The sequence below is a fragment of the Paramormyrops kingsleyae genome, chromosome 19 (assembly GCF_048594095.1).
Source record: "Paramormyrops kingsleyae isolate MSU_618 chromosome 19, PKINGS_0.4, whole genome shotgun sequence".
Classification (NCBI taxonomy): domain Eukaryota; kingdom Metazoa; phylum Chordata; class Actinopteri; order Osteoglossiformes; family Mormyridae; genus Paramormyrops; species Paramormyrops kingsleyae.
The window spans coordinates 11,307,133-11,321,545 of record NC_132815.1 but is presented as its reverse complement, the minus strand read 5'-3'; the positions used below and the strand labels follow the sequence as shown (position 1 = coordinate 11,321,545).

General features: G+C 49.6%; 1 protein-coding gene across 10 annotated transcripts in view; it reads left to right on the top strand.

The window, feature by feature from the left end:
- Window positions 1-12,100, top strand: part of adgb (androglobin) — a 39,864-nt gene extending 27,764 nt beyond the window's left edge. For 2 of the 10 annotated variants that reach the window (XM_072702889.1, XM_072702895.1), the window contains 12 exons: window positions 418-552; window positions 820-973; window positions 1,167-1,354; window positions 1,444-1,619; window positions 1,951-2,084; window positions 3,237-3,330; window positions 5,405-5,562; window positions 6,143-6,298; window positions 6,446-6,533; window positions 7,520-7,658; window positions 9,774-9,927; window positions 10,409-12,100. In XM_072702889.1, the coding sequence (XP_072558990.1) occupies window positions 418-552; window positions 820-973; window positions 1,167-1,354; window positions 1,444-1,619; window positions 1,951-2,084; window positions 3,237-3,330; window positions 5,405-5,562; window positions 6,143-6,298; window positions 6,446-6,533; window positions 7,520-7,658; window positions 9,774-9,927; window positions 10,409-10,606 (1,774 nt within the window). In that variant the 3' untranslated portion in view covers window positions 10,607-12,100. Of the gene's footprint in view, window positions 1-417; window positions 553-819; window positions 974-1,166; window positions 1,355-1,443; window positions 1,620-1,950; window positions 2,085-2,336; window positions 3,331-5,404; window positions 5,563-6,042; window positions 6,299-6,445; window positions 6,534-7,519; window positions 7,659-9,467; window positions 9,568-9,737; window positions 9,928-10,408 lie in introns of those variants that run through there. The other 8 variants (XR_011984139.1, XR_011984140.1, XM_072702890.1 and 5 more) reach the window with 8 other exon arrangements.
- Window positions 12,101-14,413: the final 2,313 nt, after the last annotated feature.

The window sequence follows — 14,413 nt, the reverse complement described above, 5'->3', positions numbered from 1 at the left end:
GCACGTCTAGCCAGCCCCTGCCGCTGCTGGCCGCCATCATCCTTCGCACGCAAGAATGACCCAACACCTCGAAGGCATCGCGCGTCGGTACTTCATGCAGAATCAAAGAGAAAAAAGCAAATATAAATGTGCAGAGTCCTTAGCCGTATCCTGTCAGCCGTGAACACAGCAGGCCTGTCTGTGCCTCACTTTTAATCTGCACTGTGATTTGTATATTTACACACACAACCAATCCTAAACTTGCCTTCCTTCATTTTCTGTCTGTGTATTTCCACACATAACCCCAAGCATCTCAGCACATCCCTTCATATCAGTGCAGCCCTTGGGGGCGGGGGGGGGGGGGGGGTGTTGTAAAAGGGTTGACCAGTAACCCCAGTAGAGCGAGGTGAGCGAGGTGAGTTGCCTTCTCTCCATCAGGCACATTTTCAGCAGCAGCGAGAAGATGGCGGTGCTCTACCCATGTTACGAGGACGAGCCGAGCCGCGTTCTATTCACCGATTACTCTGTAGCTGTTCCGGAGCAGCCCGCTCACTCCTGGGGCCTCGTCTTCCGGTAGGATGCTTTCCCATCGCCAGCGCTGTGGGTGCACTGGGTGCACTGGGTGCTTGCTCTTTGTTCCCAGCATCAGGGCTGAGGGAATGACGTTCCTCGCCCTCTCCGTGCTCGGTTGATTGTTTCGGGGGCCTCACTCAAAAAGCCCCCCCCCCCCCCCCACGCCCCATTAGTGTAGCAACTGTTTCATGGGCAGCAGGGGGCCCCACGCAGATGAATCATGTGAGTGGTGGTGAACACTGCCGTCGCCTCTGTGAATCTCCACAGAGAGGTGTTTTTTGTCCACGCGGATGTGCTGCTGGAGCCGAAGATGTACGCGCCCTTCGCGGCCTGTGTCCTGCACGTCATCGACAATGACTCCGGCGACGAGGTGCCTCGGGTCTTTCAGGAGGTGGAGCCTCACGTCTACAGGCCAAACCAGGTCTGCCCCTTTCCCGTCTCCTGACTCACCCAATCCGCCCCCGTTGCCCCTCTCGTCCCTGCGGGGACCCCTCAGGGCAGCACTGTGATGTGTCATGATCGAGTTTCACCTTTGAACAGAAGAGGGAGCACGTAATGTGTGTGTGCGTGTGCGTGTTTGCACGAGAGCTAAGCTCTGGGTCCCCTTACCTCAGAGGGGGTACACCTTTGTGGCTGAAGCCCAGTTCGGGGATACACCCCCTGCTGCTGGGAGGTGGAGAATGCGACTGATCCGGTCATGTGACCCGCCTGCCAAGCTCAACAGGGACACGCCGCTCTGCAGCTTTGCCACTAAGGAGTTCAGGGACTATTACATTCCTGATGACAGGAATATAATATGCAGGTAAGGTCCGCGAGGACCGCGAGGGACAATGACAGGGCCACGTTCCCCGTGTCTGTCACGACAGGCTCCCGCTGTACCTCTCTGGCCAGATTTTCGGTGAAGGTGACGAGGGATCACGTCGGCACGGTTCAGGTCCAGATGACGGAGCCTGACATCTACGTGAAGCTGACGGTCCTGGACTGCGAGGAGGAGGTGGCCAGCGCCACAGGGAGGGCCCAGGCCATTGTCCCCGTCTTCCGCTTTTTACCCAACGACCCCCCTAAGCGTGAGTCAGCCCAGCCGCCAGTGACGCGATCCACGCCGCGATGACGGGCGATGTCTGGCGCGTTCTCCTGTTTACCAGAGTGTCACTCTGGTTGTGACACTGCCACATGCCCAGTGTGTCCCGTGCCTCAAGCGTCAGCTCTGAAGTTCTGGCTGCTCCAGACTTGACACCCTCTGAGTCCCAAAACTCTCTGACACTTTCCCCTTCACGGCAGGCTCTCGTCACTGTCAGAGTGATGGGGGCATTTGGACTTTCGCCTCGAAATAGCGTAGCTCCCCGTCTGTGATGTGACATGTGGCCACTTCTCGTTTTTTGTGATTCTGCTTGATAGCGCCCCCTGGAGGCCAGGGCAGCTCGGTCGTCAGTCAGAGTGGCGGGCCGCTGACAGCCGCATCCCGCGGCCTTGGGGAGGATGTGGCGTCCAGTCAGCTCCCGACCGCTGACAACCAGCTGACCCAGCCAATGGTACGAAACCTGTCAGCACACCCGCCCTATCAGACTTCGCCTCCTTTAGGACATGGTTAGTTGTGCTGCTGATAGCGAAGACACCAGAAATATATGAAAATTAACTAAGGAATGTGCCGCTCTGGTCAGTTAGCATGGTTAGCACGCCACCATAGTTCATGTTCTAAGTTTAAGGTCAACTGGGGGTGTGGCTTCACTGCTCACCACCAGAGTGTGACGTTCCCTGGTTTCCATCCCGTCTGTTTGGGTCAGCAAGCTGCCGGCCACACAACTCAACACAGTACTGAGGGTGTCCCTAGCGGTCTTCATTCCCTCCTCTTGTGTGCCACGGTTAAATGTATCTGCTGTCTCAGGTAAGCAAATAAAGATAAATGAAAAGACTGTTGGCTGCAGCAAGTGCAGGGAGCCTTTCCCCACGCAGCGAAAGCAGAAACTGCGTCGCAGCCAGGCGTCTCACATCTTTCCGCTTCTCTGGCAGATGACATCGCAAACGTGTATTATTGTCCTGATCTTCTGTGCTCGGGATTTTTTTTTCCCGGAATGCGTAGCTTTTCCACAGGTTACGCGCCCGAACACGCTCACGCATGTCTCTGTTCTGTTCCAGCCAAAGCTGCTCTGGTGAAATCACCCGTTCAGCAATGCAGCAGCATCTCGCTTTCAAGGATCTGAAGTCCAGCCTTTACCTGCACTGCGCCTGCTGCCTTTAGGGCCTCCAGACAGATATAGATCGATATAAATTAAATATGCGCATTTAGCAGTCAGGCATTCGTATGTGCTTGAAACTGACAGGCTGTATTTCACCTTTTTTGTGCTGGTCAGCAGTAAATGAAATATTGGCTGCGATGATCTGCCAGTATTGGTCCTCTTTAATGGTAGTGCACGTGTGTGAGTCGTATAGTCCTGTATAAGGAGCGTCAGAGTGCAGGCCCAGTCAGGGTTATGCTTGGGGGCATAGCAAGGAATTCTGAGCCCCCTGATAACATGTCATCTTACGCACCCTCACTAGATTTTGCCAGTGGAGGTGGGTTAGGGGACGCCAAGGTAGATTGGGAAAAACATGCCTGTTTCCATTCCCAGTGACGGCCCGGGTTAATGTGCATGACGGGGCGGACGACTCTGCTGATCCTACTCTGTTTGGTCTCCGCTTCCCAGAGTCACAAGTACATCATCCAGGCAGAGGTGCTGCATAAAAGCAGGTCACAGTACGAGAAGGCGGTGGCTTCACAAGAGAAGGACTGGACGACAGGTATGGAGAGCGCCGCCCACTCAGCCTGTCACATGGTGTCTTGGCCCCGCCTCCACGATTCGCATCGCGGCTAAGGCTTAGCGAGGCCTCACGCCCGATGACCCTCTCCATAACGAAAGCCTTGTAAAACTGGCACTTTGCGCTCGTGTAATGTGGGTATTAAACATTGACGGCTGGAAGATAAATACAGAAAACAATAACACAAATTAAAAACTACAGCCAGGGGGTGTGCAGGAAATGATCGCGTAAGTACACAATGGTAACCAAAATATAAACTGAAGATTATGAGCATGACAATGGAAAAAATGAAAAATGGAAGCAGGCAGGGGAGAGAAAGGATAAATGGCACTTTTAACAAGACAGTGTTTTTCTGCTGGATAATTGCAGGATTTGAGCGAAAGAACATACCCCTGCCCACTGAGTCATGAGTCTAAACATATTTCTTAGAAATTAGAATTGAAAATATTTGGACGTGTGGTTTAAGTTACTTTCCAGGAGAACCGTTTGACCATTATATCAGTCAGTATCTGACTGCTCTGCGCGGGCAGTAGCGCTTTAGATTCAGGACCTTATGGCTCCGGGTCTGATCCCTTATCATTAATTTCTTTTTTATATATTCATATAATTTCTTTAAAAACATTGAGCAGTAATTATAATAATACGAACTTCAGCCTAATTCACCATTAGCTCATATTAAATGTCATATCAGTTGCAGACCTGCCCCGTAACCCGTGACATTATTAAAAAAAAAAAAAAAAAGAAAACTAACTCCCCATTGGTGGAAAGTGGTTGCCTGCGCTTCATTTTCCAACGAGCCGCCGAATCTGGGTCAATAAAGAGTCAAATGAGGCTGGCTCCTGTCCCCTTAGTGCCCCGGGAATTATTTCGGAAGGAGCTGAAATCAATATGCTTTTAATTGAAAGGGCCCTCGGAGGCGCGGCAGAGGCCGGTGACGCTCACTTGGCGCGGCACGGCGGGGGGGGAGGGGGGGCGTCTTCCGCGGGCAGAGCTGAGCTGCGGCCTCTCGCCACCACACAGCGGCAGCCGCCATCGCCAGTCACGGCCTTACCCAGCTCACCGGCCCCTAAGCATGTGTTTCAGCCTGAAATGCTGGTCGCTACGGCGACGGGTTTTCCTGTGAGGGTTTTCCTGTATAGATGACCAGCCCCAAAAATTATATATGTAACTTAGACGTCTGTATGCAAATATTGTCATGCGTGCAATCAGAGATCATGCATTTCTAAATTGACTTTTTTTTAAAAGTCACACTTTCTAAAACCAAACATATATATGCTTCAGACATTTATTATCCATATTAATATGATTTAACATTTGTTAGCTTAATAGGTTCCTTCACGGCTCACCTTCGTAAACATTAGGGACCAGATTTACTAAGCAGGGCTAATTAGTGTGAGGCAGCAACCAAAAAAACAACTAAAACAAAAGCACCAGTAGCAGTGGCCAGTTCTGTAGGTGATCTACTAAAAATGCACAAATATATGAGGCCAGGCGCCGTTTGTTTGCTTAAATAATGACCGAGCCGATCTACCAAGAGCAGCGCAGAATACGACACGCCTTTTTGCTTGGTTCATTTAAATACTGTCCTCCCTCGTATGTCGTGCTTTGAAAGGGAACTCCCACAAATGCACATGCAATATGGCCAGTCGCAAAATTAACTGTCAGCGCCTCCCCAATGCTAGCTATTCACTATGTGTCCCTAGTAAATCCCGACAGTACTATGTTAACGCCAAAAGAGTAAATCTGGCCCTAAGTATTTTACAATGATGTCGTAGTGAGATGTAAGCAGGCTCCTGCATCAGGAGAACCTGCTTTGGTATCTACACAGAGCAACAGTGCCACCTAGTATGGCAACGCGTGGAAGCCGTTCACATATTGTGGTTGTACTCAGTGGATTGGGTCAGTATTGCCCTATACAGACAGCCGGTTCCTGATTTATGAGGAGATAATACATCATCGGTTAGTGTAGCTTTGTCATGTGACTGTGGCAGCTCACTCAGATAGTTTGCAAGTGCGGAGGGACACACATACTCAGCCGAAGCGCTGCTCATTACAGCCATCGCGGAGAAGCAGGAGGAGCAGGTGGCGGCAGCGAGCACGGAGACGGCGAGCGGCGAGGGGCAGAAGGCCAGCACTCCCAGATCCAGCCGCAGGACCAAGGAGAAGGAGAAGGGCAAGGCCGCTCCGAAGGCAGGACTCAGGCAGGGCAGCCAGGTCAGTCTCTGCGGACGCAGACGCACAGCGCACAGTGATCGCCGCGTCCCCGCTCACCACCAGGCGAGGGCGTAACGTCGCAAGGGCCCTTTAAACCGCCACACATCTGGCCGATCGTCACCTCCTCTGTGAGAAGCTAATGAAGGGCAAAGTTAAGACTGATGCATTAAAACCTGTTTTTTGTGTCTCCTATTTGTATGACTCCTATGCTAATACTCTGGATGTCTTCTTCACAGCAAAGCATCTAAATAGCTGTGAAAAAAATGCTCAGTTATATGGTGAATCCATAGGTGCAGGCTGATTCACTGACAGGTGACATATGCAGGCTGAGCTACATGCTTAGCTAGTTAATAAGCTCATGTGGCTTCAGCAAACCATCACCAATCAGTTACAGAATTTACTTGGTTTATTCCACCTGAACCCCCCCCCCCCCATTTACTCTCTTGGCATCTCCCACAGTTACCGAAATTATATCTCTAGCTATAGGTGATGGTTTCCACAGTGAAGGTCCTGACCGCTTTCCTCAAAGGCCCTGAACCGAATGGGTGGGCTCTCTTTGTTGTGCCGCTGCCCACGGCAGATCCTGGACGTGAGCAGGCCCCAGTGGAGCCTCCGCTTTGTGAGCGATCAGAGCGAGGCCGACTCCGTCCAGGTCAGCAAGGACACGGGGAGAGCGGACGAGATCAAGGCCATGAAGAAAGCGTGGGAGGCGGTGGACCCGGGCCGGTCCCTCAAGGTGCCCCACCATGCCTGTTCTTAACACGTTGGTGCCTGTGTCTTACTGACCGGACCACATCCTGCTATCAGCCGCCTCCTCCGGGCCTTTCCATTTACACGCCTTACTGGATATGTGTCACACTGCTGTGCTGTGTTCTGGTTCCAGGCACAGCAAGTCCGTCTTCAGTTCATCAGCAAACACTTGGGCCGGGGGGAGGCTGGAGAGACTGTGGATGAGGAGGCCGGTGCAGAAGGTGTGGAAAAAGAGTCTGTTAATAATCTGTTACTGTCAGGGTTTTAATTGTTAGGCTACCATGTCTCCAAGTACACCAATAGGAAATATAAAATAAACGTGCAGTACTGAGCACAAGTCTTAGGCAGTCAAAGAAAATGTTTAAGGCTGTTTATCTGGGTAGTACGTGTATATTTGCTCAGGAAAAAAAATGCAATTTAACATTAGAAGATATGCAAATAAACAGTAACGTTAAAAAATAAACAAGAATTTCTCCTGTTCTCCAAAAGGCAATTGATATCATGTTGGATGGCTAGATGAACTCCACTCAACATGGCACTCCACATATGGTTGTTAAATTTCCCTACAAGCTCAATTTATTAACACACCAAATGAGTTAAATGAGTCAGTGAGGTTTTGTTTTAGCCAAAGTAAGTTGGGTTGTGTTCAAGTCAAAAAATGCATAGGTATATTGGACAGTTGCTGTAAATATTGAGGTGATTTTAGGGGAGGTTTTGAAGTGGCCATGCCGATACTCTTTGCGAAACATAATATCATAGCTTTACACCAAAACACCAAAAGCATCATTTTCTTTGACTGCCTAGGACTTTTGCCCAGTAGTGTACATAAAAATACAACAACTAAATAATTAAATATTGACTTTCGCCTGATCATTTCCACCTGGTTTTTGTTAGTCTTTGTTTAAAGGACAACATTTGTTAGCAGTTAACGTGTCTGTTGTGGTAGCATTGCTTAGCATTGCTTAGCATTAGCGTCTCCGGTTCCAGGTGTAACAGGAAGCAGAAAGTTTTCTCATATGAGGAATGATGAGTTCCTCTCATCCTTAAGCATTAGGTGACCTAGAGAGGTCAGTCTCCTGTTGCAAAACTTTCCGATTTAAAATGCATCTGTGGACTGTATTCAGAATCGTTTTGTCTTTTTCTCTGTTCAGTCAAGTTGAGGCTCGTTTTAGAGGTGAAAATTAAAGGTGTTTTTTAACCTTTCCAGCAGGCGCCCCAGATGTTCTTCTGAGTCCCTCCTCGACAGACGTGGTCCGGCCCTGCCAGACAGATCCACCCCAGCCCTCTGCCCACACACCCGTAGCCGTCACGCCCTTCATCGGCTCCGATGTCCTCTCTGACAGCTGGTGGGTCGCCCTCAAGCGAATGATTACGAAGATGTTTACCTTGGCGTCATCGCTGAGCACTTATCCAATACTAACCGCGCTCAGGGAGGGATTTTAGACTCTGATGGAAGACAAGGGGGCAGTTAGCGGGCTAACATGGCATGCTGGAAGGCGGAGGAGGCCGACATTGGCCTTCCTAAGCAGCCTCACCGTCTTACAGCGCTCACAGTTTCCTGCACCGAATGAAGCATTTATAAAACCTGTTTTACAGTCACGCTCAGCGGTGTCATGATTAGTCATCCTGATTTCTTGTTGCCGGCTCCACTCAGTACATAATGCCGGATTCCTACTTAATATATTGAGCTCCTATGTCAGCACGGCGTCTAGCGAAACCTCTTCTGTCGGGCTTGATAAACACCACCATTCCATGCACGTCAGCAGCTCGGCACTGTAAATTACATTCCCAGCTGGGCTCTTTGTCTCTCCTGCCCGGGACCCCCGCGTTCCCGGCCGCTTGTTTGCCCTCGTTTAACGAGACGAGCGTGCCGTTGCTGGGAAAACGGTTAGATGTGGTGCCCCCTGTCAGTGCAGCTGGGATGTTCGTGTGCTGAGCGGCGGGATAATTACTGCGCCGGTGGACGCAAGGGAGCTTGGGATGCGACGTTCAGTCCTGCCGCATCTCATGACTGGCGATTCATGGCCCTATAAAACGGTGAAGGAGCGTGGCGGTTTGCAGCATCAGCGCCACGACACTGTGCTGCTTTGTGTTCCCCTGCTGCCCTGAGAATGCAGAAATGCTGACCGGCACGGGACTGGTAGTCCAGAGTCCTGGAAAAGCTGTTGTACCTTTGAACGGGGCAAATAACCCAGATCACTTTATTAAATCCATTCATCCATTAATCTTCCAATGCGGTGCAGAGTTGAGGGAGATTGTAACCCATCCCAAGCAGGAGGGGGCACAAGGCCTGAGGCATCCTGGAGGGGATGCCAGTCCATGGCATGGATTTCAGTAAAAACATAGACATGTGAACATAAAAGAAAATGGTAATAGTGGCGTAGGTGCGATCTCATCAACAGAGTGCAGCCACAGTATTGTACATGTTACACTGTGTGCTCAACCAAACACCTGCACAAATACGTAAAAGAGATAAGGAGCACCCCTGGAAAACTCATGGCGATGCACTCTAACCCACATGCCGGTCTTGTGGAAGTGCGTCCTGTTCCAGAACGCCATGGCGTGCTGCGAGGGAAGGGTGTGCCGAAAGTGGAAGCCGGCTGTCCCGGGACCTAACCATGGAAGTCCTTCTGCTTTACCAGCTGCGTTAATGGGATAATATTTGGGTCTATTAATTAGAGAGCTATTTCGGGTGGAATGAGCTGGGGGCTCCCAGGGGGTCTCCCCTCAATGTCCTTATCTATCCGTCTAATGACTACTGACACCACACCATGGGCTATTAGAGGAGTCAGATAAGTGCTCAGCATTTCACCTTTCCCCATTACAGAGGGCTGGGATTTTATCAGCCACTCTGACGCTGTGTCTTAATGAAGGTCAATCTAAAAAAAAAAAAAAAGGAGCCTTTTCTTTAGGTGGTAACAACTTTTTTCTAGAGCTGGTCTCCTGTCGAAATGCCCTGGGGTACTCACCGGAACATTTGTGTTAGCTCTGAGTAGCTCTGTGTTAAAGTCTGCGAAAGCCATGGGAGAATTCTGCTTGTAGGAATATCTGATATAGCGCTGAGAAAGGTCTGGGATTCGTGGTATGGGTACACAAACCAGTTATTTGTTTTTTTTTGTCTTTTTAATCAAAATTCAGACACGTTTCTTTACCAGATACATTGATTGAAGTTCTACGGCTCTGGAAATAGATCAAGTTCAGTGTCTTGCTCAGGGGTAAATCAGGAGTAGACCTGTAGAGCTCCTAGGCATACAGGTAGTTCTAAACTTCTTCTCCAATACTTTTTGATATTTAAAGGTAATTCGACACAAATAGATGTAGAGTAGAACATTTTTGTGGAGGCACATCCGCGGTCCTCAGCAGGACCTTGAAAAACCGCTTGGTGTGCAGCATGACCAGAGCGTGTATCTACTCTGTGCCTGAAGGCAGGCTGAAGCACGCGAAGCTTCTCGCCCGATTAGGAAGCCCGGGGCAGGGGAGCACAGGAAGCCCAAGGCAGAGCACATCCAGAGCTTCCGGCTGGTCCGTGACATCATCCTCGAGCACAGGAGGCAGGAGAAGGACAGCCGGAACGCGTTAAAACGGAGGCAGGTGGAGATGTACGATGAGCTGCAGGTGAGTAGGGACAAGGGACGCTTGTCTCGTGTGTGTGGGCTGGACGTGTGAACATGACTCTGCTGGATCTGTGGATGTCATGCACTGACTGCTGTCATCAATGTCGTAAATGTCAGCAGAAAAAGTTTGTCTTACTCCCGGTAATCAGGAAGCGCTTCCTTGTTGAACGTACAGGACTTCCGGGCCTGGGCTTGAACCTGGAGTGTGTGCATCACTTGCCCCCCCCCCTCCCCCACCGCTACAAATCACACACAATCAGTGAAACCATTAATGGAGACCAGTGATCAGACAAATGAGGCTTCTAGCCCCATAGCAGATGGGATTTCCACGTGCCTTCAACCACCAACTGGCGTGACCCTATGGGAACCAATGTAATAAGCAGCAAAGTGTACACTGATCTCACCCCGTCCAGGCCTCATTTCCCCCATCATTAGGCGAGGCCCAGCTGCACTCAGTGAATCCCCCTGGTCTGTCTGTGCAGATTCTCCTCAACGAGCAGCGGCTGAAGACACTCAAGGCAAGGGAGGGCTACTGGAGCCCACGGCGGGAGGCGGAGCTGAGGCAGAAGGAGGCGGAGCTGGTCACGGCTCAGCAGGCGGAGCCCAGCAAGGGCCCGCCCTCAGCTCAGCCCCTCCCCAAGAGCACCACGAGGGCCAAAAGCGCAAGCAAGAGGAAGTAACACATCACAGGAGCCAGGGTCCTGCAGGGAAACTTTGTCCAGACTTGAGGATGATGCAGCAGCTCGGCCATGTCGAACCTACACTTTGTACACATTGCCTTCTGCTTTGCTCTCTTCCACTCTGTCCTTTAATAGAATCCCTTGTTATGCTCAAAACAAATACAGGTACTTGCCCAAACCCTCCACTGGGCAGCTGCCAGACCCAGTTCATACACCTGCTGTCTGAGTCTGACCCGCCCACCCCTTTAACACCCATCCCTTTAAGGGGAAGCATGCCCCCCCCCCCCCACCTTTGTAATGATGTCGCAAACCCCAGCTTGTCTTCGGCACCCAGCTGAGAGTGATTTTGTTTCTGTTTGTTTTCGTCCTTCCTCACAGGAAATAACAAGAGGGATCTTTTGTTCCGGTGCTGTATTGTTTTGACTTTCATACGTATGGCATGATATTATCTCTGCCTCATACTTGAAGGTCAAGCAATCAATTATATTGACGAATCGATGGAGTCCAAACCGGCCGCGGGCTGAGAGGGTGCCCCGGGGCATCGATCGGCCCTGTATGCCGCTGGCCTCCGCCTGCGTCTTTGTCCCGTTTGCTGTTGGTTCTCCTGGGGCCCAGCAGCGCCTGTTGTTCTGTTCCCAACCACCCGTGCTGAGCTGAAAGATCTCGCTGAAAGATCTCACCTGTGGAGCGTTACAGTGGTTAGATGCAGGGTAGGTTCTGCAAATACAAGTTTCCCTGGCCGAGGGGATCAGCTCGCTCCTGTATACTGTAGGCAGCTTGTGGCGTAGTCGAATATTTAATTCATGATTTTTTTTTTGTTAATATTGTGGGGGAGGCGCTCAGGCTTAGTAGCTTCAGTAAAAAGAAACCCAGGCACCTTTGCAGATGTGCAATATTCTGAAATTAAAACATGACAATGGTGCCATCTAGTGGTGTTTAAAATTATAGACTGAGGTTGGCAAGCCTGGTCCTGGAGGGTCTTGTGGTTAGCTAGGTCCAGTTCCAGTAGAGATTTTACTTAACCTTGACTGAGATGTTGATTGCGTGCATCACATAATTAAATCATGTCTTTGGTCTGTCAGCTCAGCTATCCTTTTTTAATATTGTTAAGCCAAACAGAATTTTAAATTTGAGCCGTAGGATTTCAATTATTTTGCTTCACATTTATCGGTTTCCTCAAGTATCACTGCTGTCTCTGTTGTGATGTCTGTAATGTCTGTAATGTCTGTAATGTCTGTATTGTCTGTGATGTTGTTCTTAATTAAGCTGTCACATCCCTTTGATTCATGCCCTAATAACTGTTGTTTTGTCTCCCTGTGATCCTGTTCTTAACCGCTGTTCTGTGTCATTCTGTCTTAACTCCCTTTTTGTCAGTCTGTGCTGCTTTTATTCATCTGCTTCAAATCCACTTGTAATGTTCCTATTAAGTCTTTGAGCAATTCTAGTTCACCGTAATGAGGTGCACAATATAGAAATAAACTGAATTGAAATGAACTGTAACGTTTTCCCCTCATTTGCATCCAGTAGAATCCATCCTCAGTCAGTTTGAGGACGTTAATTGCCTTCAACTAAGTCCAGCCAGGCAGATACCTTCAAAAATATACAAACGTCCAGCACTTGCGACGACAAGGTGTAGAGCCTTCCATCAGCTTTGTGATCTATGCCTCTATCAGAATTTAAGTAAAAGTCATTGCAACTTGCTCCTGTTGCACTGCCAGGAACTGATTGGCTAATTAATTGATAATGGGCGCAAGAAAATCACAGTAATAGTTACAAAATTTTAAATACTAAATTTGCCCTCAATTATTTAATTACTTGAACCTTCCAGCATATCATTTAGTCATTCAATTCAGTAATTAATTTTTTTTAAGGAGCTTAGTTTTGCTAATCCTTTCACTATTCACGCAACTTAAAATGAAAATAAATTAGTAATGAACCTAATTTAGAATACTGGCCTTTTAGTGACTTCAGTTGTTGCTGGGTTAAGAACAGATATAAATAAATGTTAAGCACAACTCGTCATTTATTGTTGCTCAGTGTAACAGGAATGGGGAGAATCTGTAGAACCATATATTTCCTTTCATAATTACAGTTATTTGAAACGCGAATTTGGTTTCACACGGCTGGAGAATGATTCTCAGGTCCGGCAGCCAGCTTCCCGAGCCATGGCTCACGCGGTGAATTTAATCTGCATCTCAGTCAAAGCCGATTAATTAAAAACTCCAGTGAGATGAAAGTCTGCCTCGTGGCTTGTGGCACTCTAAAACCTGGGGTGGCCAAACTTTACGAGAAACAGCAGTTCGCTTTTCTGAAGCCATTAAGTCAAAAAGTTAATTTAATTACCGGGAATGTAAAGTTTAAATCTGACATGTCATTTCTCTCTTCACCCTGATCATCAGAGCCCGCCGTCTATCCGTCTGTCTCTTCCCAGTGCCGCAAGCAGGTGGGGTGGGGTGGGGGGGTGTTAGCTGATGTGCTGTGCTCCGGTTTACACCCCTGCGGGGTCGCTTCCTTAGTCATGCCGCAGTCGCACGGCACCCGGCACGAGAGCCAAACAGCCCCCTGGCACCCATATACCAGGCCTACGGGTCAGTCTGCGCTTGTCCTCCATTTTGGCAGAATGCTGGCAGTTATTGGCACCTCTGTTGGAGCAGTGGTCACACTCAGATGTGTGCCATGCTCTGTGCTGTGACAGCCAGCCTGCAGCTGGAAGGAGAGAAGGGTGACGTCATGTGCAAAGCGCCTCTCTCTCTCTCTCTCTCTCTCTCTCTCTCTCCCTCCCTCTCTCTCTCCCCCCTATTAATCATCTAGTCCGCATTGACATACATGGCCACTTCCTTCAGGGGTGCTGTGCTGGTCGTGGCTTTCCATGTTTCGCATGATGGGGGGAGCAGAGGTGGAATGCCTTCTCATGAAGGCCAGGCCGTGTCTCCCAAGCACTATGTATCTCTACGGGCGTTAGCTATTGGCTACTGGATTCTGCACCCCTGGATGATAGTCACGGCACCAGTGGACGCTGAATCCAAGCGTCTCCGAGGCCTTTCGCCACACGCTGGCCAGCTGTGGTCTTCACGAAGGCAGCCTCCCTAGCGGGAAGGATCATTAGCACTCAGTACTGACTGTCCAGCTGCTGCGGCCTGGCCACATGGGCACAGAGGTGACCCAAGCTGCAGCTGGGTACAGCTTTGGCTTGGGGATCCTGGCGATGATCCTGCCGATATCCCTAATGCCTTGCAAATTTCATTTAATCTTATTAATTTCACATTTATTGAGCAGATGTTTCTGTCTAAAGTGACATACAACTGAGGAAAGCTTGGGACCTCGTTGGGAGTATGATTACTCTGCCAGCCACAGGATTTGAACCCACAACCTTGTGAACACTCACTGTAAACCTGCTGAGCTACCCATTACACATCTGACCCCTGTCCCTGCCCAGCCCTAGCCAAAGGGGTCCCACTCCAACTGATCTTTACCCCTGTCCTTGCCAAGCGCTGACCAGAGGCGTGACAATGCAAACACGCCTGCCGTTCTTTGCGTCTCTGCAATTCAATAGAAGGCCTAATTTGCCCTGACCGCCACAGACCTCGAGGAGGGTATTTTCAGCTTCTTTTGTCTCGAGGCGTGTCCTTCTGGCCAATCGCATCCCCAACACCATGCTGTCCTGAGGTCCCCTTGGTGACGTGAGACGACGTGAAATGGGGAAGAATAAGAAGAAAACAAGCAAATACACCCATACCTTCATTTCCCTGCTTGTAAGAATCCAAGAATTAAATACGAAGCTCTTTATTTGCAGCCAAATACAGTATT